The sequence below is a fragment of the Coptis chinensis genome, chromosome 8, assembly GCF_015680905.1.
Source record: "Coptis chinensis isolate HL-2020 chromosome 8, ASM1568090v1, whole genome shotgun sequence".
NCBI lineage: Eukaryota > Viridiplantae > Streptophyta > Magnoliopsida > Ranunculales > Ranunculaceae > Coptis > Coptis chinensis.
Window position 1 is genome coordinate 83,117,228 of NC_141463.1, and position 21,302 is coordinate 83,138,529.

The window sequence follows — 21,302 nt, forward strand, 5'->3', positions numbered from 1 at the left end:
CCCTTGACCTCTACTCATGTCGGACCCCTTGTCCACGGACAGAGGAAGCCTCTTCGCTTCCCCTTGCCGGCATCTCATATCGTGTTTGGGGCGACTCCTCTGCGCCCGGCTTCGCTGAGAGATCGCGACCCGTCGTGGACACTCTTTTTGCCCCGACCGAAGTTTTAGACCTCTCGCCCTCGGAAGGCTCTCTCCTTCCCTTCCTCTCTACACTCAAAGGGTAAAATTCATGCGACATTAACCATCTCAAAAGTGCTAAAGTTTTATATATGTACAACTAGCTCATGCGGTTTACAGCCACTCCCCATTACATTTACTCATGAAATTTTTTTAGCAGCCTTACATTCCACGGTTTTTCAACCGCTCTCCCTTCCAAGGTTCGCAACCTGTAGGTGCCCGACCCTCCCACCTCAATCACCACATAAGGCCCCTCCCATGTTAGACCCAGCTTTCCCTCGCTCACCTTCTTGGTGTTGGGGGTTACCCGCCGCAATACCTGGTCTCCCACCTTAAAGCTCCTAGGCTTCACCCTCTTATTGTACTGCCGTTGGAGGCGGCGATGGTACTCTTCTAGTCGGATGCGCGCGGTGTCTCTTCTTTCTTCAGCTAGATTCATATCTCTGGCCAGGATGCCCCAGTTTGATCCATCCTCAATGGCTGAGGTTCTAGTAGTCGCTGCCACCACTTCTGTTGGTATCACGGCCTCAACACCATATGCTAAAGAAAAAGGGGTCTCCTTTGTAGTGGTCCGCGGCATTGTCCGATATGCCCATAGTACATGGTTGATTTCGCCGCCGGGGACCCTTCTTGCTTTCCAACTTTCTCTTGAGATTGTTTAGTATGGTCTTGTTGGAGGACTCCGCCTGCCCATTGCCCTCGGGGTTGTACGGGGCCGAGAATCCCTGCTTCACATGATAGGCCTGCAGAAAGCTCTTAACTCTCGATCCCGTGAACTGCGTTCCATTATCTGCAACGATAGCATACGGCAACCCGAAACGGCAAATGATATTCTCCCACAAGAACTTGATTACTTGGGCTTCCTTTACCACTTGCAGGGGCACGGCTTCAATCCACTTTGTAAAGTAGTCTGTCGCGACCAACAGAAACCTCCTCTTACCTCGGGCCATTGGCAGCGGCCCCACTATGTCGAGGGCCCACATTGCAAATGGCCATGGACTCGATACACAGTGCAGCGGCTCGGCTGGGGCCCATATCAGTTGAGAGAATCTTTGACATTTCTCACACTTTCTGGCGAACTCTACAGCGTCTCTTTTTATGTGCGGCCAAAAGTAACCTTGTGTTAACAACCGGTGTACCGTTGTCCGGCCATTGAATGCTCCCCGATCTCTCCTTCGTGAAGCTCACTGAGCACCTCTTGAGCCAGCTTCGGCCCCAAACATTTCAACAGAGGCCCGTTGAAGTTCCTTCGATATAATTCTCCTCGAATCAGTGTGTACCTCCGAGACGCCTGTTCCAATCTCCGCCTTTCTTTAGGGTCTTTCACATCGACCCCCTCCAAGAACTGTTTGAACGGACCCATCCATCCATCATCACCCTCCATCGTGATCATTACCTCTAACCTTTCCTCGGTACTCGGCCTGCTCAATTTCCTTATCTCGATTGTCCTTTCCTCAGATCCTGGAATGGCGGCGGCCACGTAAGCCAAAGCATCGGCGTGGCGGTTCTCCCCACGATTCAGATGGATGAATCGGATTTGGTTGAACTTCAAGGCCCAAGCCCGCAGGACCCCCAAATACCTTGCCATTCTAGGACACCGAGCCGCAAATCCTCCATTCGCCTGGCATACCACCAAATTGGAGTCGGAGTATACGGTGAGTTCTCTCACGCCCGATTCATCGCCATTCTCATGCCAGCGATCACGCCTTCATACTCCACCTCGTTATTTGATGCTTGCAAAGCCCAATTTCATCGTCTGCTCTAACCTATTGTTCTCTCGGGTGACCCGATTACCACGCTTATTCCGCTGCCAAGATTCGATTCGATCCATCGGCAAACACCCTCCAACCATTCCGCATCATCCGGGGTTCGGACAATCCAGTTCCTCTTCTCTCGGGCTCCAAAACCATCTCCTCCCCCCATGTAGGATCCTCTGCAGGGAACTCCGCCAAGAATTCCGCCACTGCCTGAGCCTTCTCCGCTGTCCTGACTTGATACTGAATCTCATATGAACTAAGCATCACGGCCCATTTTTCAGCATTCTCCCCGATTTTTCAGCCCCGAACTGCTTGAGGCGGGTTAGTCACCACAATTCTGCATGGGCTTTGAAATAGGGCTTCCCGCTTCGGGCCGAACACCAAGGCTGTATGGGCTTCTTCTACTCGACCGTATTACCTAGTCTCTGCGTCTAATAAGGTTTTGCTCGAAGTACACCGGTCTTTCTACTTTATCTACTACCCGAACGAGGACCGAAAGCCGATCGCGATAACTCGGACCCCAAGTACAAAAATAGTTTTTCTCCCACTTCGGGCCGCGACAACAACGGTGTTTCCTCTAAATAACTCTTAAGCCCCCGGAATGCATCTTCGCACTCCGCGGTCCATTTGAAATCTGTGGTGTTCCTCAACAGTCGATACAGTGGCCTACATTTGTTGGATGACTTTGAGATAAATCTGTTAAGAGCCGCGACTCTACCTGCCAACCGTTGCACCTCCTTCACTGTCTGCGGCGACGGCATCTCCACCAGCGATCTTATCTGTTCAGGGTTTGCCTCTATTCCCCGCTGCGTCACGATGTACCCCAGAAATTTCCCTGTGGTGACTCCAAATGTGCATTTCTCTGGGTTAAGTTTCAGGTTGTGGACCCGCAGTATTTGGAACGTCTCCCTAAACCCTTCCAGGTGCTCTAATTCTGACATGCTTTTCTCCACCATATCATCGATGTATATCTCAATGCCCCGTCGGATCTTGCCCTCAAACATTTTCTCTCCCAACCGCTGGAACGTAGCCCCTGCATTTTTCAACCCGAATGGCATCCTCGTATAGCAGGATGTGCCTCCTTCCACCACGAATGATGTCTTTTCCTGATCAGGACCATACATCGCGACCTGGTTGTACCCCATGGACACATCCATAAATGAGAATATACTGAAGCCCGCCGTCCTGTCTACCAATTCGTCCACTCGCGGCATAGGATAACTATCCTTCGGACACTCCAAGTTTACGTCCGTGAAGTCGACACACATTCGCACCTTCCCATTTTTCTTTGGGACCGCAACTATATTGGACAGCCACTCCATGAACTCCACCTCTCTTATGATCCCGGCACTCTTTAGTCTGGCAACCTCTTCCCGGATTCCTTCCGCGTATTTAGCCCTCATTCCCCTCATCTTCTGTCTCACAGGCTTCGCGTCCTCCCTCATATGTAGGCGATGACATGCGAATCCCGGATCCAAGCCCGTAACATCCTCTATTCCCCAGGCGAAATCGTCCTTGTTCTCTACCAAACATTGTACCAACTTAGCCTTCCACTTTCGCGCCGTCGACCTCGATCCAATCGACGTCAACTTCCCTCTCCCCTCTCCCGGCTCCACTATTCTTTGTTTCATCTAAAGTCTTGAACCATCGGCCTCTTCCCCCCTCCACGACCCCCAAGATCAGAATTGCTATGCCGACCTCTTTCCTCGGGTTCGCCGATCCACACCCCGCTCCACGGGACATCCTCTTAATTGTGTTATGGTGGTTGTTCTTGGAGGCCACCCGATCTCGCGGACCTCATTATGTTCCCCGTAGGGTAGGGAAGCGTATGACTGATAATAAGTCGAAGGGTACCGCTCTCATCTCATGTATCCATCTCCTCCCGGGATCGTGTTGTATTGGGATTGGGAGTCCACCACCATAAATCTCGAAGAACACCGCCACCGGACCCATTGTCACACGGCAGCAAAGTTCACCCATAGGCTCGTGGACGCTCCCATTGAACCATACACCGGGTCCGCGAGGGCCTTAGTTGCCCCGGTCCATCCCCATCTCCTCAAGAGCTCCCTTGAACAAAGAAATCCACGGACCCGCCACAATCAATAAGGACTCTTTTGACCACATAATTACCCATTGCTACCGTGATGACTAGCGCATCTTCATACGGAGTATCCACGGTTCGGAGATCTGCATTGGAGAATGTAATCCCCTCTTCCCCGTTCCTTAGCTCCGTGCCGTAACTCTGCCCTCGGTGGGACTCATTGACTTGTTGAATGCTTGCTGTCCTCCTGACCTTATCCCGGTGGGCATTGTGACTCAGTGCTTCCCCACTGAAGATAACGTTTATGGTTCCCAATATTCTTCCGGCGTTGGGCACCGGCTCCCTATTCTGTGGTTCCGCTACAAACTCCCTCATCACTCCCTTCTCAACTAATCTCTGAACCAACCATTTTAAGGCATAGCCGTCGTTTGTTCCATGATTATGCACCTGGTGATATTCGCAGTATGGCTTGTTAGGCATTTCGGCAGGAAACGTTCGCGGACCTTCATATCCCGGCACATTTTTTATCAACGACAGTATCTCGCTCAACGGTCTCGCCAGGGGCACTTGTTCCACCTCGCGGTATGGCTTTTTCTCCCTCGGCTCCCTGCGTGCCATTTCTCTCCCCCTCTCCGGCCGCGGTGTCTGACCGCGATACCTTTCCCCACCTCTGTCTTCTCCCTCTGTCTTCCTGCGCTCCCTTCCTTTTTCTACCGCTGTAACTGCCTTAGCTCCCCTCTTTGAGTCTTTCTGCATAGTGTCCTCGTATCTGATATACTTCTCTACACGCGGATATAGCTCGTGCAATGTTGCAATCTCATTCTTCGCCACGGACTGATGTACCGCCGTCCCTGGTCGCAGCCCCCTCTCGAACGCTATTACCGCCGTCCTCTCATCCAGATTTTCCACTTTAAGTGTTTCCGCCTTGAAGCGACATAGGTACTCCCTGACTGATTCGGCGGACCTTTGTCTGACATTAAATAAGGCCGCGATGTCTACCACCCTCCGCTTCTGATGTATAAAGTGATCAACAAATGCTTGCTCCAACTCTTGGAAATTGGTTATGCTCCTTGACGGCAACCGATAGTACCAGTCGGAAGCCCCCCCTTTAAGACTGGCCGGGAACATCATACACCGCAGACCATCGTACTTCGCCTCTTGCCAGAGAGGCATCTGTTGCCGAAAGTGATGGATGTGATCTGCCGCGTCTCCCGTTCCGTCATATCTCTCAAACCTTGGCTGATTGAAGCGTTTTGGCACCTCAGAAGTCCATATCGCATCTGCCAGCGGGTTGCGGTTCAGTCCCGCCACCACCTGACTGGCCGCGCCCGTCTGAACTTTCGTTTGCAGCAGATTCGCCTCCCGGTCGTTGTTAATCATTTGTTGGACTTGCTCCATCGTTAATCCTGTCACCGGGTTGTCCACCAGAGTCGGTCCCTGTTCCTCCTCCTCTTCCACCCTTTCGTTCTCCGATTCCTCCCTTGTCTCTTCCCCGGACTCCTCCTCACTCCTCTCTCTTTCTCTCCTCAGCTCCTCATTTTCTTCCCTCAGCCTTTCAATCTCCTCCCGCATAAGTCGAACTTCTTCTTCTCCCCTTCCTTCCCCTCGCTCTTCCCCTTCCTCCACCACCGCTTCTGGCATTTGTTCTAGGACTCTTACCTTCCGAGGTCTACCCACCGCCTTCTTTGGTGCCATTTCTTGGTCCCTACATGGCGGCCAAATGTTACAACCCTTTTTCTACTACAAGCACTATCCCCTAGCTCTCAGGCACTTGTTACAACTCAAATCTTGTTCCTCTCACTATTTTTCCTCTCTTCAGACATTATTCCTCCTCTCTTTCTGATGGCTGCCTTCTCCCTTTTCTTCTCTTCACTTTCTCTTTATATCCTTTCCTTTCTTCATCCGGGCCCTCCACCTGTCCCTCCATCTCGCGGTCTCCTTCTCTCCGCGTGTAGGGTTTCCGTACTGCGACCACGTGACTTAGCCCTGATCCAGTACGCCGCGGCATGCTATCTTTCGTTAACTCGGGCGCATCCTCTCTTTGATACTTTGGGCCCCCAATACTACCACTACATTAGTTTCTTCACCGAAGCGCCTTAACTTCCAACGACTAATACAATATTCTTAATTACAATAATTAAGGCAGATAGTTCCTCCACTGAGGCGCCTTAGTTTCAAACCGTACTAGTTCAACTGCGTCTAATAATAAAATAACAAAACTAAAACTTACTTTATACTTACGCTGGTGCAAGCCTAATCACATAGTGGGTCACACCTGCATAACTAATCAACTCAACCCACTCTTTTGCAGAATTATTGTGAATGCAACATAAATTACAATAAATCATTTATTAGAGATTTTACGTACACTTTGTTATATCATCACAATTATTGCTTAGAGTTTTTTCAAGTGTCTCTAGAATCACGTCGTCTCTATGTCTTACCTAGTTTCCCTGACTACCACAATCGCTTCCCAACGCCGAACATGTACATCCACATGTCTCCCCTCACGTAATGAACCACTCTGTGCGTAATTACCCTAAACGGGATATCACATACCAGGTAACCCCCACACAAACGTCATTACACGGGTACTGCTACTATTCGGCTACGCCAAAAGGGCCATTCAGATTTACTGAAACGCCAGAAAGGCCATTCAGATTCACTGAAATGCCAGAAGGGCCAATCAAATTACACACGCCCTACATAGGGGCTAATCACATGAGTTGTGGTAGCTAGGTTCTAGGATTTTCGTTACATAATTTATTCAAATGTCATACATTAGTATCTCATAACAATTTCACTCTGTCACGTGCCAAATAAATTATTGCACTAAGCCACTATATTTGGAAATATCTCAATACATCTCAAAACAATTTTCATTCTTTTCACGTCCCAAATAAATTATTGCATTGAGCCACAATCCCGTGGGAAATATTCACAAATATTATACTACCTCATAGTAGCATCTCACAAATATAATAATGGAGCGTTTATATCAATTTCTCCAAAAATATTGCATTTAATATATATATCCCAACATACCATATAATGTCACAATTGCTCCAAACGTACCGCATAATATTTTTATAGCGTTTTAGGAATATTATATCTCCTAAAATTTCACTCTTGTCACGTGTCAAAAATACACAACATCAACGTCAAATCTTTCTTTGATAATGACTAACCGGTTTATACAGACTTCCACAACATTCTATCATTGGACTTGTCCATACAATTTAATATATAAAAACATAACACAATTAAATAGTCAACAGTCAAAGGGTCAAACCCAACAGTCACCAGTCCCAAACCAAGGCCCAAAAGTCCAAACACTTAAAGGCTCACCTTAACCAATTCTAATTTATATGGACCAGTCCAAGATAAAAATAGAACTGGCCCAAACAACTAATGTGGTCCGCCCAAACAACTAAAATGAAACTGGCCCAAAGAAACAAAACTTAGTTCCGACCCAAAGAAACAAAAGCTAAACACTTTGGCCCAAAGCCCAACTAAGGCCCAACTAAGAGGAACAGCATCGCCACCACCTCTTTCTTCTTCCTCCAGCTCACCACCTCCACCAAATCAGCCACCACAAACCTCCACACACCCCCATACAAAAACCAATCGAAATTAGTTAGGGTGAAAAACCCCACAACTTTAATTCACCAAGAAACTCCAAATTTTAAGTTTCGAAATCACTCCCCCAACCATGGATCTGGATTCTCGACACCATTAATGCATCTTCAAGCTCCCAACAACCCCCATTCGACAGCCCTCACACACACTACACTATCCCACTATAACCAATCATCAATCCAACCAACACAACAACAGTTCACCTAATCTAATCTACTGGGCGATTTCGCTGGCCACCATTAACGCCCTATCAAGCTCCAACAGCCCTCGACATTAAACCAAACATCCCTCCCTTAACCCCCGACATCAACCAAACATCAAACCTTTAATCAACCAAAACAATTTAATTCACATAACCAAAAACAAAGGCAGTATAATAACCTGCGAAAACCCAATTATTATTTAACTAAACAAATTTTTGTCAGTAAATAACCATCACATTAGAGTCAAGTAAATTCAAATTGTTATCAATTCCCTTGTTCAACCTACGCAAACAATTTCGCAGACAGAGCATGCCAAAAAACATGGAACGACACAGAATAGCTTATCACAGTATTAACTTCAGTTTTATATAAACAGTAAACCTTTTGTTTTTGATGTTTCGACAAAACTTTCGATAGAAAATAGAAAAATTTAAGTGAAAGATATTATCTACTCACCTTCGTATCGCAAAAAAGAATATCTAGAATCACGCGAGAAAACCAATCCCCAGCTAGCTAGATGACGCACGAATCTGCCCCTTCTCCTTCTTCTTCCTTTTAGTTAAAATAGTTTAATTCTTAAGACAACCTAGTTTTTCTGAAAACCCTGAATTTATGATAAGTCATTCCATTCCAAAAATTATCTACCATATATTATGCTTAACTTTTTTTTTTTAGAAACTTCGATTTTACTAAATATCCCTATTCATAACTATGGAATATTATTTTCTATTAACAGTACTATATTTATTAATACCTTATATTAACATCTCTTTTGAAAACTTTCCAACTATTAAAAATCTCTGCACAAAACTTAAAAATTAAAAATACTTGTTTTCCCTCTTTTCTTTTTCTATCAAAAAGTCAAGCCCAAATTTACTAGCCCGTTGACCCATAAATAATATAAAAATTCCGAAATGTTAAATATCATTACGAAATAATATAAAAAAATAATTTGGGGTCTTACAAGTTACAACAACGGTATTTATTAACGGAAATAAAATTGCCGCCACAAAGGAAAGCGCTCTTGAGTGGTAATGCTCCGACTCCTTAAGTCCATAAATGTGTTTCTTTCAGCATGTTGAGTTAGCAATCCACCAAAGACGATCAATTTTGTTAAAGAAGTTTGAATATTATTGATGAGGTTTTGCAATCCAAAAACATGTGTGAAACACTGCCCGAAATGATGGACTCTTTGTTTCTCTTCTTCTCTCTTTTATATTTAAATAAAAATATATACTAAAAAGTGACAAATATATTGCAATAAAAGTAAGGAAATAGACAAATAAAATATTATTTATATAGGACATAGATAGAACACTTTCTAAGATTGTTTGTTTGTTCATCAACTCCTACAACAATATTTAACAGAAATAAAATTATCGCCACAAAGGGAAATGCTCTTGAGTGGTACATGCTCTGACTCCTTAAGTCCATATATATCAAAGAGTTTACATGTGTTTCTTTTAGCATGTTGAGTTAGCAATCCACCAAAGACGGACTATCAGTTTCGTCAAAAAAGTTTAAATATTATTGATGAAATTTTGCAATCAAATTAAAAATAAAAATTCATAAACACAAGTAGAGAGTGAAACACCGGGAATGAATGATAGACTCTTTGTTTATCTTTTTATTTCTTTTTCTAATTTTTATTACTAATAAAAAAAACTGTAAGTTTAGCAGCAGATTTGGAAAATTGTAAGGAAAATCATATTGAAGATGCATACGAACAGTAGAATGAGTTGTCAAGTACCCTTTTATATTAAATACTTGACAAAAGTAAAAAGGGGGACGACCTGATTTTATCAAAATTTTAGATCTAGCAAACTTCTAAATAAGTCGGTGCTTTATAATAGACACTAAACGTGTTTGATTCGTAATATGAAACTAACTTTTGCAAATCACCTATTTTCACCTATTTTTTTAGCAAATTTTTTTATTTGGTAAAATATAAAGAAAATGGAAATACACTCAAGCTCTCCAAGAAAATGTTTCACATGGTATTGTAGATTATTAGAAAATGCTATCTCTCATATTAAAGTGTCACCTAATTAAGAGAGAGAAAAATATCTTTTAGAGGTCTCTATTTTAGTATATAGACTGTAGATGTAATTGTATCGTCAATTTTAGCACTCCAAACGGTAGAAATTATTTTTATATTTAACCATAAAGACACTTTGTTTGTGTTCCGCTCAATTACAAACATAAATTAAGTAGAACAAACACACACAAACAGATTAAAACTCTGAACTCTAATTGATAAATTGGATATTGTTACAAAATTGGTGCACATAAAAGTAGGATACTTTCTAAACTAGGACAGACGTTTTAAAATACTTTGATCTTTCTAAATAAATGTCACAGCCCGAATTTTTAAACAATCACAAAGTGAATATTTGAAATATAAATATCTCAAACATCACCCAGTTCAATTGTCTAAAAACCCATGCTATGACGGGGTGGATACAACACATGTCAAAACCTAAAACCCACATCATAAAAGAAACAACTTGAAAATAAAAATAATCCCAAGAGTTTTCCACCATCATTTTATTAAGCTATCTTCCGTCCAAACAGAATATCAAACAACTCTAAGAATAAAAGTCTTCAATATCTTATTCTCATGTCATGCTGAAAATGTAAACTACGTTATTACATCCTTCCAATAAGAATCGGACCTAATAAAAGCACTAACGGACTGCTCCAGGCAAGAATCCAAATCACATGTCGCGGTTCCACTGCCGTCCACCTATGTTCTCAAGAACACACCCACGTTGCCAAAACAAAGCAAACATGGGTCAGCAAAATGGAATTTGCTGGTATGAGTAGACTAACCGCATATAAACATTTCCAGTCTTTACTTATCAAACTAACACTTTAAATCTATCATAACTTAATTATTCCCAGCTTGGAAGACAGGTAGTTCCGTAATCTCAACCGGCATAGTTTCTTCCAAAGCAAAACTTTCATTATATAACTCATTATAATAACTCATTTTAATAACTAAGTAATTGAATTAAAACTTACCGATATCCAATGCTGTATAAGGGTAGGACCGCGTCCCTGCACAAAATATTATTAAGTCCTACCCTCCTGCAAAAGAAAGTTAGGACTTATATATAACATATGTAGATATCCTATAGGTATTCAAAAGTAAGCCCAAACACACTCGCACACTCAAATCAATTTCTCTTATCAATTAATCAATTACTTTTCTTACACACCCACCCTTTAGTACCTACTCCACGATTTACACTCCACACATTTGCCAAATCACACATTCCTGTGTGCCTCTCCCACCGAATACCACAATATCATAGCCATCTCTGGGCTTTCATACACATATTTCACAGCCTCTTTGGGCATAAAAACTCAGGTCATTCATGGCATATTCAATGAATACCTTAGGTCATTCCCACCACATTCAAGGAATACCTATCATATCACTAACGGGCCATTCATGGCACATTCGATGAATGCCCTGGGTCATTCCTGCCACATTCAAGGAATACCCAACCCTACATTCCCGTACACTCAAGGAATACAACTAACCCGCAAGGCAAATACCTTAGTTCCTCTCTAGGGCAGTCCAAACAATCTGGCAATTCATGGCACATTCAATGAATACCCGGGTCATTCATGACATATTCAATGAATACCCATATATAACGCTAACGGGCCATTTATGGCACATTCAATAAATGTCCACCTAACATATGACATCATCAGTCATAAAACTCAATTCCAAAACTTGAGGCGTGGAGAGTTCTAAAAGGGTACAGTAAATTTGTTTACGCATTATTGAACTTTATTGCATAAATTATTTCAGAGAACGTAGGAGTATCTTGTTTCTTGTATTTTTGATTTACGCGTTATTAATTACATGGATGTCTAAGTGTCATAATGTTGTATATCATAAAAGACTGAAATATCACATAGTAGTTAATACATGTACACACGTATATATAGAAAGGTCTTAGCCTAAAGCCAAGCATGCTAATAGCCCTTGACCTATCTTAATAGCCCAAATCATAATCCGAGTTAAAAGTCAAACTGGGTCAACTGGTCAAAGTTAACCCTGGTCAACAGTCAAAGTCAACCTTCCAATGGTCAACAACAGTCAACCAGCCAGGTCAACAGCAGTCAACCGGACCTAAACTCATCTAACCCAAAAGCCCAAAGACTAAGGCCCAAAGTCTAACACTTAAGCCCAAAGTCTAACACTTAAGCCCAAAATGAAATCTAAAGTTTAAAACACTTAAGCCCACATGCCATATTCCAGCCCAAGCCCAGCTAAAAAGAAAAGAACAGTACGTTTTCTTCCCTTCTTCTTCCTCCTCCCTTCACCAGCGCCTCTACCACCACAGCCACCACAACCACCACTCCCCACCACTATTGAACCCAGCGGTTTGGTTCCTTGAGAAAACCCCTATATACCTATACCAACCAATCTCAATTCCCTTATACTATGAAAATCGGGATCGACGCCATTAATGGCTTCTCTGGAGCTTCAACAGCCCCCCCAACCCACTATCTCCATCACCAACACAGTTCCATACTAGAACCACATCATAACCTACCCAAAACAAACAACAAAATTAAACAGTACAATTTGAGTTCGCGCCTCCATTAACGCTCCTCTGGAGCTTCAATAGCACACCCAATTTCAACCCAACAACACCCAACCACCGATTCTAAACCCCCGACATCAACCAAATCAAAACAAATAATCCCCACCACAATAGTACAACAATAGTATAAAAGTTCATGACAATGTGGTTCTTTTGGCAAAAATGCCAAAGCGCGTAGCCAATACATAAATCGACCAAATTGGTTTACAGCAACCATGATCGATTTGTTACCCTCATTGTATCACTGGTTACAGACAAGTTTTCCGGAGACAGCCGGTTCTTCAACGATAGTCAAGTTGTATACACAGTTAACACTAAATGAGCATGTGAACAGTATACACTAAATGAACATGTGAGCATGTGAACAGTACTATACAATCTACAGTAAACAAGAAATCTAAAAAAAACGTAAAAATTTACTCACCCGTAGCGCGCTCCAACTATCAGCTAGCTAACATAAAAACTCTTCCTTTTCTTCTTTCAGTAAAACCCCTTTTTCTTTTTTTTCCTCTGTATAAAACTCTCGCTATGTTTTTTCCTCAAAAACTCTACGTGAGAAAACTCCTTTTTTATTAGTTTTAAAAACCTCACCGAAAAACAAGGATAACACTTATCTATTTACTTACGGGACTTTTATCCCTAAGTTGATAGTTATCATATATTTAGTTTTATCTATTATCATCATTATTATTTATTATTATTATTATTATTATTATTATTATTATTATTATAGGAAAATAAAATAAAAAGACGGGGTGTTATAATAAACAACAAAAACATTTTAGTCTAATAAAAGTAAAAAAACAATTAAACCCTAGATCTTTATTCTCCATATACTCGTCCTGGGTGAAGGACCCAGAAACCATCATCAAACCAAGTGATGGAACCTCCTTTACAAACCCGTTCCTCCTTGGCACCAAATTTAAATATATACCACCATAACGAACAATTCTAGTAATGGAATACTCATTCAGATCAAAAGGATTAATCGCATTCAACATGAAATCATCGGTATTAATAGATCTGCTAACATAAATAAAGCTTTTATTTCCTTCAATCATATAATTAAGTATCACCAGAAGTGCTAATAGAATATTCGAGGTCATCCTTTGAACTTCTAATAATATTTTATCGAAATCCCCCCTTTGCCAATAGAAATAGAACTGAGATAGTTGAAAGGAAGAAAACAAGGATTAGGAAAGAGGATTGCAACCTTGACGCCATGAATAAGCCTGAGCAAGAGATATACAAGTTGAGACTGAAGATTGCGCTCCAAGTTTGAGAGTACTATATGTCTATATATATGTAAACGTAGACCAGACTTTGAGCTACCTTTAATCTGATTTTTTGTAGAGTCCATAAGCCTAATAGTCGGTTTCCGTAAAAAATAGCATCTACTTAGATCTCGTTCCTGATTTTTTTTTATTATTTTTTTTTCCGATATTAAAAGTTTATTCTAATCTTTGTTATCACCAAAATTAGTATATAATTTATGTTCACATTGTTGTTGAACCCTCCCTAAATTATTAATCTCAATTACTTTAATTTTCATGAATGTACGGACTACATTTTTTATTTTATTTTTTGCATCAACGTTCTTTTTAATTATGTGCTCCAACCTCCATCATATCCAGTTGGAGTCGAGATGATTCGGATTGTTAAGCTATATCTATTAACTAGTTCCCATTTCAAGTTAAAGATTTTGCCACTATTAACTAGTCCCCATTTTAAGTGAAAGATTTTGCCAGCATCAATTTCACCAAAATGTTCACGAAATGTGAATACATTAACAAGAAATAATAATGATAATGATCATTAATAATCACAAAATTGTAGAGAAGTTTTTGCAAGACATTAGATTTTGAAAATTAAGAGGAATGATAAATGAATACGCACAAATTTAAAAAAGCCACTTCAATTCTGTAGTGAGATTCGAGTTGATCTGTATTTGGATACACAATCAACTGTAACCAACCATTGTGGCGGTCATTTTTGTATGGTTTTATGTACTAGTTAATGCCCGTGCGGTCGACACTCAAGACACATTGCATTTAAATAACTCTCCAAATGACCATCTCCATGCTATAACCATTTCTAGTAGTTTTACACTTTAAAATCATTTCATGCATACACTAAAGTGAACTTATGACAATCCTATGCATTTCATTTCTCACAAACCAACTCATTACACATACCCCTTACACCTTGATTAATTTAACCCGTATGAGAATGAATAACAATTGAGGGGAGAGAGACTGGAATTAGAAGCATCATTATTTTATCTTATTTTTAAATATAAAATCCGGCAGAATCTTCTCTGTATTTTCAACATTTTAAACACCTAAATCCTGTTATAACCTAAAAATCAAAATAATATAATACAATTCTCATAGATCATAAAATCAACTCTACTCATATTTATAATTTTACATTTATACATAACACAAATTACTTCTAAAGCTAAAAAAACAACTCATTAAACATTAAATAAGAGTCCACGTAAAATTTCACCTTGGACTAATTCTTGTAACCACAGGAAATATATATATATATTCACTTTCTCTCCTCTACTGAGCTCCTGATTTATCTCCTTCTCCCCTTAGTTGGTACTAACTTTAAATTAATTTGGAGGTCCTGGAACAACTTCAGATGGTTGCACACTACTATCCTCCGTTATATATAAAAATGCACCCCGGACCAATGACTGTACGAATTGATACACAAAGTTAAAAAATGTCACAATTGAAATGATGGTTTAAGAGAGCTCTGAGAACATAAGTGAACCAAATGTTATACCTGAAAATTTTCATTTGGTTTGAAAAGAGCTCTAACAAAATAGCAGGACGAAGACTCGAAGTAGTAAATTGTAGAATACCTAATTGAAATGCAAATTAAATTTGAGAGTTAAGAAAGGCATAAGAACTTGAAATAAATAACCAAGAAAAGAAAAACTTGCGGAATTGAAAAATATGACAAAAATTAAAATTAAAATCATACATCAATGTTATAGGTGAATCAAAGGCCTGTTATGGGAAAAGACTGTTCATAATGTATTCTCCTAGATCCTTCATTTCAAATTCCTTCGACAAATACTTTTCCAATTCATTTATTTCCTTCGGATCATCTCCTGTAACGATCATGTCATCAACATACACAATTAGAGCTGTAATCTTACCATCCTTGTGTTTGATAAATAAGGTATGGTCAGAATTGCTCTGTTTGTACCCAAAAACTTTCATTGACTGTGTAAGTCTTCCAAACCAAGCTCTTGGAGACTGTTTCAGGCCATACAAAGCCTTCTTCAATTTACACACCTTCCCAATATCTTTGGGATGGTTCTTCACACTTGGAGTCATATCCATGTATACTTCCTCCTCCAAGTTCCCATTCAGGAATGCATTCTTCACATCAAGCCGGGTGCAAGGGCCAATCTCTATTTCTTTGCAAGTGAAATTAAAATCCGGCCTGTATTGATTTTTTCGCTACAGGCGAAAAGTCTCCTCATAATCAATTCCATAACTGTGTATCCCCTTGGCAACCAATCTCGCCTTATATCTATCAATAGTTCCATCTGCATTAAGTTTCATGGTAAACACCCAACGACATCCAACAGTCTTCATTCCAACAGGCATATCAACTACCTCCCATGTTACATTCTTTTGAAGGGCTTCCAATTCTTCATTCATTACTTTTTTCTATTTTGAATCTTTCAAAGCATCCTGCACGTTACTAGGAATAGATACAGTAGACAATTGATTTATGACAAGTGCATGGGTTTCAGAAAGGCTATGGTTAGACATAGAGTTAGCTATAGGGTATTTAGTATTGGCTTTGATGTCTGGTTCATATTGTTTCTTAGGAACTCCCTTACTAGCTCTTTGTGATTGTCTAGGATCAAGACTTTCTACCCCAACAGACTCATTAAAGGTTATAAGAGGTACCTGAGGTAGAGCATTCTGATCGAGATCTTCAGTTATTGATGTATAAGGGAAAATGTTGTGTACTACAGTTTCAGATACATCCGGATCATGGGCTTCTGTCTCTACTGTTACAGGATCAATTTCTGCTTCAGGAACTTCAAATCATTCCTCCAAGTGTTCCAACTCATCCAAAGACATCAGGATTCCTTTCACCGCCACTCTCCCCCTGAAGGGAAGACTGGGAAACTCCCTCTGAGTAATACGGGTCTGATTCATGGAATGAGACATCAAGGGATATATACATCTTGGCAGTAATCGGATCATAACACTTATACCCCTTCTGAAACTCTACATAACCGACAAAAATACACTTCTTCACACGAGGATCAAGTTTACTTCGTTCTGGTTGTGGGATCTATGTAGGAACCGTTATTCAGAATGCAAATATTTCTACAAACCGCGAACACCACGCGCAGCGGAATCAATGGGTGTCCACGATTTGTGATAGAGAACATACCTTTTAGATCCGGTTTGGATAACTCTGAGAATCCAAGCTTTATAAAATCCAAAATCAACAATCAACCCCTTGATCTTCTGTTGTATTCCTTTAGAATAGATTGGACGTTGTGTGGACAACGATCTACCAATCCCCTTCTTTCTCTCAAGATCATAAACGAATTCATATCTACTTTTCTTGCCTCTTTTTCAGAACCAGTGAATAATCAATTTCGGCCAGAGAGAAAGAGTATTCTATTTATAGGCTACAACAGGGACCATGAGGAGAAATTAGGGTTGGGCATCCTGACGGGCTTGGACTTCCCATGTTTGCACCGAACACACGGCCCAAGTCCGTCAACAGATGGCTTATTCCACTAAAGGCCATTGTTGCACTACCGCCCTAATCCCAAATTACGTGTCAACATTTATGGGCTCCATATTATATGCTCGTTGATCTCCCCGTGTTTAAGATATCGAATCTTCGTTGATTAAGTCAAGTTAATGACAACTACATTAATCAACTTCTTATGTCCTTGAGTAGTACCACTCAACCTCATTGTCATGTCGGAATAAATCCACCGGGGTTTACATGACAATCTTTTGAGCTCCTCAAGGGGACATCATCAACCCGACTTCTTGCGAGACACAGATTCCTTCTATAATCAACAGCACACCTTACATACAATGTCATTACCCAATCCATCGAGTTTGTTGATTCATCAATGAATCTCACTCATTGACGATTTAAAGTAATGTACAATGCACGTAAGTGCTCATTATTATATCCGGATTAGAAGGACAAGCATCCATAATAACAGAGGCGTTTGTTCTCTTATATATATAGTCAGTATAAGGAGAAACAACCTCACTTGGTCATGTTCAATACACACAAAGTATACTAGTGTAATCCTATAGTCAAGATAGACTAATACCAGATTATACTACAACCGTACCAATGGTTTGTCCAAATCCATCTAGGTTGTGAATGATTACTTATACTTTATAAGGTACTAATGATATGATCTTATGTGTGTTCACATCATATCATCTACAACATAAAGTATTAGACACATGCATATAACTAATAATATATATAATATGCATAACATTTGCCCATATGATTCTCATTCAAAATATAAAAGAATTAGAGTTAATACAAAAGTAATACTTTTAGTATATAACCCTATCAACTCCTGATCTAGTCCACGTAAAAACATATGAACACGCATTCTGGACATCGTGGACGTTTCATGGACTACAACTTCAACAGTGTTATTCTGGGAGGTCACCCTCTGATCAATCTCCTGGAACATAGCCACCAATTCGTTGTAATAGGAAGGAATAAGTCTCCCATTGTGCTTCGCTTCAAAGCACTTCGTATTCAATTCAAAAATTCGAGTTTCATCAGAGTCATCATAGAAGGTCTTCTCCACAGCCTCCCAAATATCTTTTGCAGTAGGAAGACGAATATAACGGTTCATAAGAGAAATCTCCATAGAATTAATAAGCTAGCTTTTTACCTTTCATTATCGGCCCAAACTTCATATTCGGACAAATTCATAAGCGGTTCAACCTTTTCGCCAGTCAAATAACCAAGCTTTCCCCTTGCTCCAATCCGCATCCGCATGAAAGGAGCCCATATGGTATAGTTGGACTCATCTAATAGAACAGTTTTTGGGAACGCTTAGTTGTCTTGTGGGGCGTAGTGGTGATGAATGATGCTTGAAGAATTGTTGTCAGATTCAGCCATTGCAGAAAAAAATGATTTAGGTTTTGAAGAAAATAAAAAATAAAACTTTGTGAGAGGGGTTTAAGATTCAAGGATTCAATAATGGGTTTAAGATTCAAGGATTCATTGTAGCGGATTTCAATGGTTTGGCTCTGATACCATGTAGAACCAGAGGATTCAATTCAATTCAGTGTATATTTACTTGATTGAATTCTAAAGAGATTACAAATTGTTTATATAGAGTTTACAAAATAGGAAACAAAACAATTCGGTGGCTTGAGAAACACGAGGCGCGGGTCGCGCTCTGTTTAGGCTAGAGAAGAGCGCGACAAGAAACACGAGGCACGGGTCGCGCTCTGTTTAGGCTAGAGAAGAGCGCGGGTCGTACTCTAGCTACTAGACATCTCGAAAGCCTAAGGCGCAGGTCGCGCCCTATACACACTATATCTGAGCGCAACTCGCGCCCTGCAAAATACAGCTTTCTACATTTCTGTTATACTTTAGCTTTGTGATGTCAGCCAGAGTCTCTAAATCTTGTCATGTGCCACCATGAAGAACAAATTACTCTCACGATGGTACCAAGAATTGACAACACCAAGGTGGAATGACAACATGTTACTATTGTGTTGCATCCCATAAGCTGACATCTGACACGCCTTGTATTGTGAAAGTCATCATTGTGACATCAAAATTAGTTAGGGGGATTATTTGGTTAACTTTAACATCCTGGTACTCAAATGTATCCCCATCATCTAACTCAGTAGTCTATCCTTACAACAATTAAAAAAATGCTTGTGTAATTTGTCACATATACGAGTGTACAGTAAAGTGTATATTTTAGAACCCATGCATGCAAAAAGAAAACAATCAAGTTGGGTGTGTTACAGAACTAAAAAGTATGAAAAATAATGGCTTCGAAGAAAACTTAATTTAATATTATATAGACTTGAAAAAACTATGGATCATACAAACAAATGAAACACTCGATGTTTCAAATTTACCCTTAGCAAATTGATCATCAAATCAAATTTCATTGGCGTTAGTGCATTACTAATTTTTTAGACCCCGAAAACAAATATAAATAAATAATTTTTTATTTGATCCCACATCAAGTTAAATGAAAACTGACAGTCAAGAACTCACACAAAATTAAAAAAATTCAAAAGATACAAAAACAGTGAAAAGGGAATTACTTACTTGCATGAGTCAAAGACAAAAATCAACTCGAAAAGCATGGTTTTGTGCTATTTCGATTATACGGATAGATTCAACTGTTGAAAAAATCACACCTGGGAATCAAAGAAAAGGAGAAAATTAAATGAGAAGACGAATTTAAAAGTTTTCCAAAAATATAAATATTTGTGTTACTGTGGGTCGAACTCGCAACTTGATAAGCATGAAAGTCGGTGATAACCAAATGGGAGCCGTTTCTGTCGATGTCAACATTTGACAATTAAATGTATCACTATATATGGATCATCTCAGGAATTATCAGTGTCTCGCGGCCAAAGATGGCGCTAGAAATGATCGGCGGTTATAGCACTTGCCATTTCTCCTGTCTTAACTGTTTAGCATACACAAATAGAAATGTAGAATTCAATCCAATGAAACCTCTAATATTGCACAATATGAGATACTTCGCTTTCAGTTTGCTCACTTGCGGCTGAAAAAAACAAAGCAATTACAAACTGAGTTAATTACAAAAAATAATTAAATTATTATTTTAAATTATTGGTTTAAAGTAAATCAAATGAACCCACTTCATTATGACTCACTAATGCAAAACAAAATACCATAATATATAACACAAATATCTGAAAATTTTAAAACATTAGCAGTATATATAGAGCTAAACACTAAATGCATCTAATTTTACATTGGATTTGAGCGTAAGGAGGTTTTGAACCCATGGAAGCACACCAACAAAGCTTAACAACTTTAAATTGAACAGATGACCAAGCATAAGGAATCCATTAAATCATAGAACCAATTATAACCGATTCTTTCGCCATTATAGTCTTCTTCTATGGTTCCTAGACCGGTACAGATTGATGATAAACCTTTGTAAATCCATGATTGGGAAAAGTCGAGTTAGCTAGTAGAAATTAGGGATTTGAGGTTTTGGGGATTTTGTTTCAGGAGGTGTAATGTTGGGCTCTGACTCGAACCCGTGACTTAGTTTGAGAAAAGCCTGTTAAAACCAAGTGGGATCCGTCCCGTCCCGTTTCAAAATTCTAATTAGAACTCTCTTATCTCGAGATTAATCGGCTACTCAGTAGCCGTTGGATGGTGCTAGAAATGATCTAGACCATCCTTTATTATAATTTTGTCTTGTAGCGAAAAAAAAACCCCATATATACGCACAAAAATTACCAAATATGAAAGACTGGATTGAATCAAAACCAATTGAAATTCTTTAGTTTACTCAATATAGAGACCATGCAAATGGATCGATTATCATGCCACACTATAAGTGAAGACAAAATAGATTATGCATAATTTGGTAGAAAAATCCAAACTAATGTGAGCGTTTTCTTCAAAGTCATAGGTTAAATTTTTATTAATAACTATGCAACTATGTCTTGGTCACTGACAAAGCAAGATCCAGTAGTAACTCCTTTAAATCGCGAAGAATTCACCACCAAGTCATGGAAAGACTTGTTTTTATCAGGGAGAGGGGAAGTATCTTGAAGAATGTGTCCCAGGACAT

General features: G+C 40.0%; 3 protein-coding genes across 3 annotated transcripts; all 3 read right to left on the minus strand.

The window, feature by feature from the left end:
- Nucleotides 1-313: 313 nt before the first annotated feature.
- Nucleotides 314-757, minus strand: LOC147483558 (uncharacterized). The gene has a single exon (XM_086579594.1). The coding sequence runs from the start codon at nt 755-757 to the stop codon at nt 314-316; it is 444 nt and encodes a 147-aa protein (XP_086435720.1).
- Nucleotides 758-1,300: 543 nt separating this feature from the next.
- LOC147483559 (uncharacterized) lies at nt 1,301-1,765 on the minus strand. Its single transcript, XM_086579595.1, has one exon. It carries the CDS (start codon nt 1,763-1,765, stop codon nt 1,301-1,303), a length of 465 nt encoding a protein of 154 aa, XP_086435721.1.
- A 2,225-nt stretch (nt 1,766-3,990) lies between these two features.
- LOC147483560 (uncharacterized) lies at nt 3,991-5,670 on the minus strand. Its single transcript, XM_086579596.1, has one exon. The coding sequence runs from the start codon at nt 5,668-5,670 to the stop codon at nt 3,991-3,993; it is 1,680 nt and encodes a 559-aa protein (XP_086435722.1).
- Between the last annotated feature and the right edge of the window lie 15,632 nt (nt 5,671-21,302).

What these genes read in the sequence shown, in the direction of transcription:
- LOC147483558 (XM_086579594.1), bottom strand. Translation starts at nt 757, where the DNA reads ATGCCGCGGACCACTACAAAGGAGACCCCTTTTTCTTTAGCATATGGT.
- LOC147483559 (XM_086579595.1), bottom strand. Translation starts at nt 1,765, where the DNA reads ATGGCAAGGTATTTGGGGGTCCTGCGGGCTTGGGCCTTGAAGTTCAAC.
- LOC147483560 (XM_086579596.1), bottom strand. Translation starts at nt 5,670, where the DNA reads ATGGCACCAAAGAAGGCGGTGGGTAGACCTCGGAAGGTAAGAGTCCTA.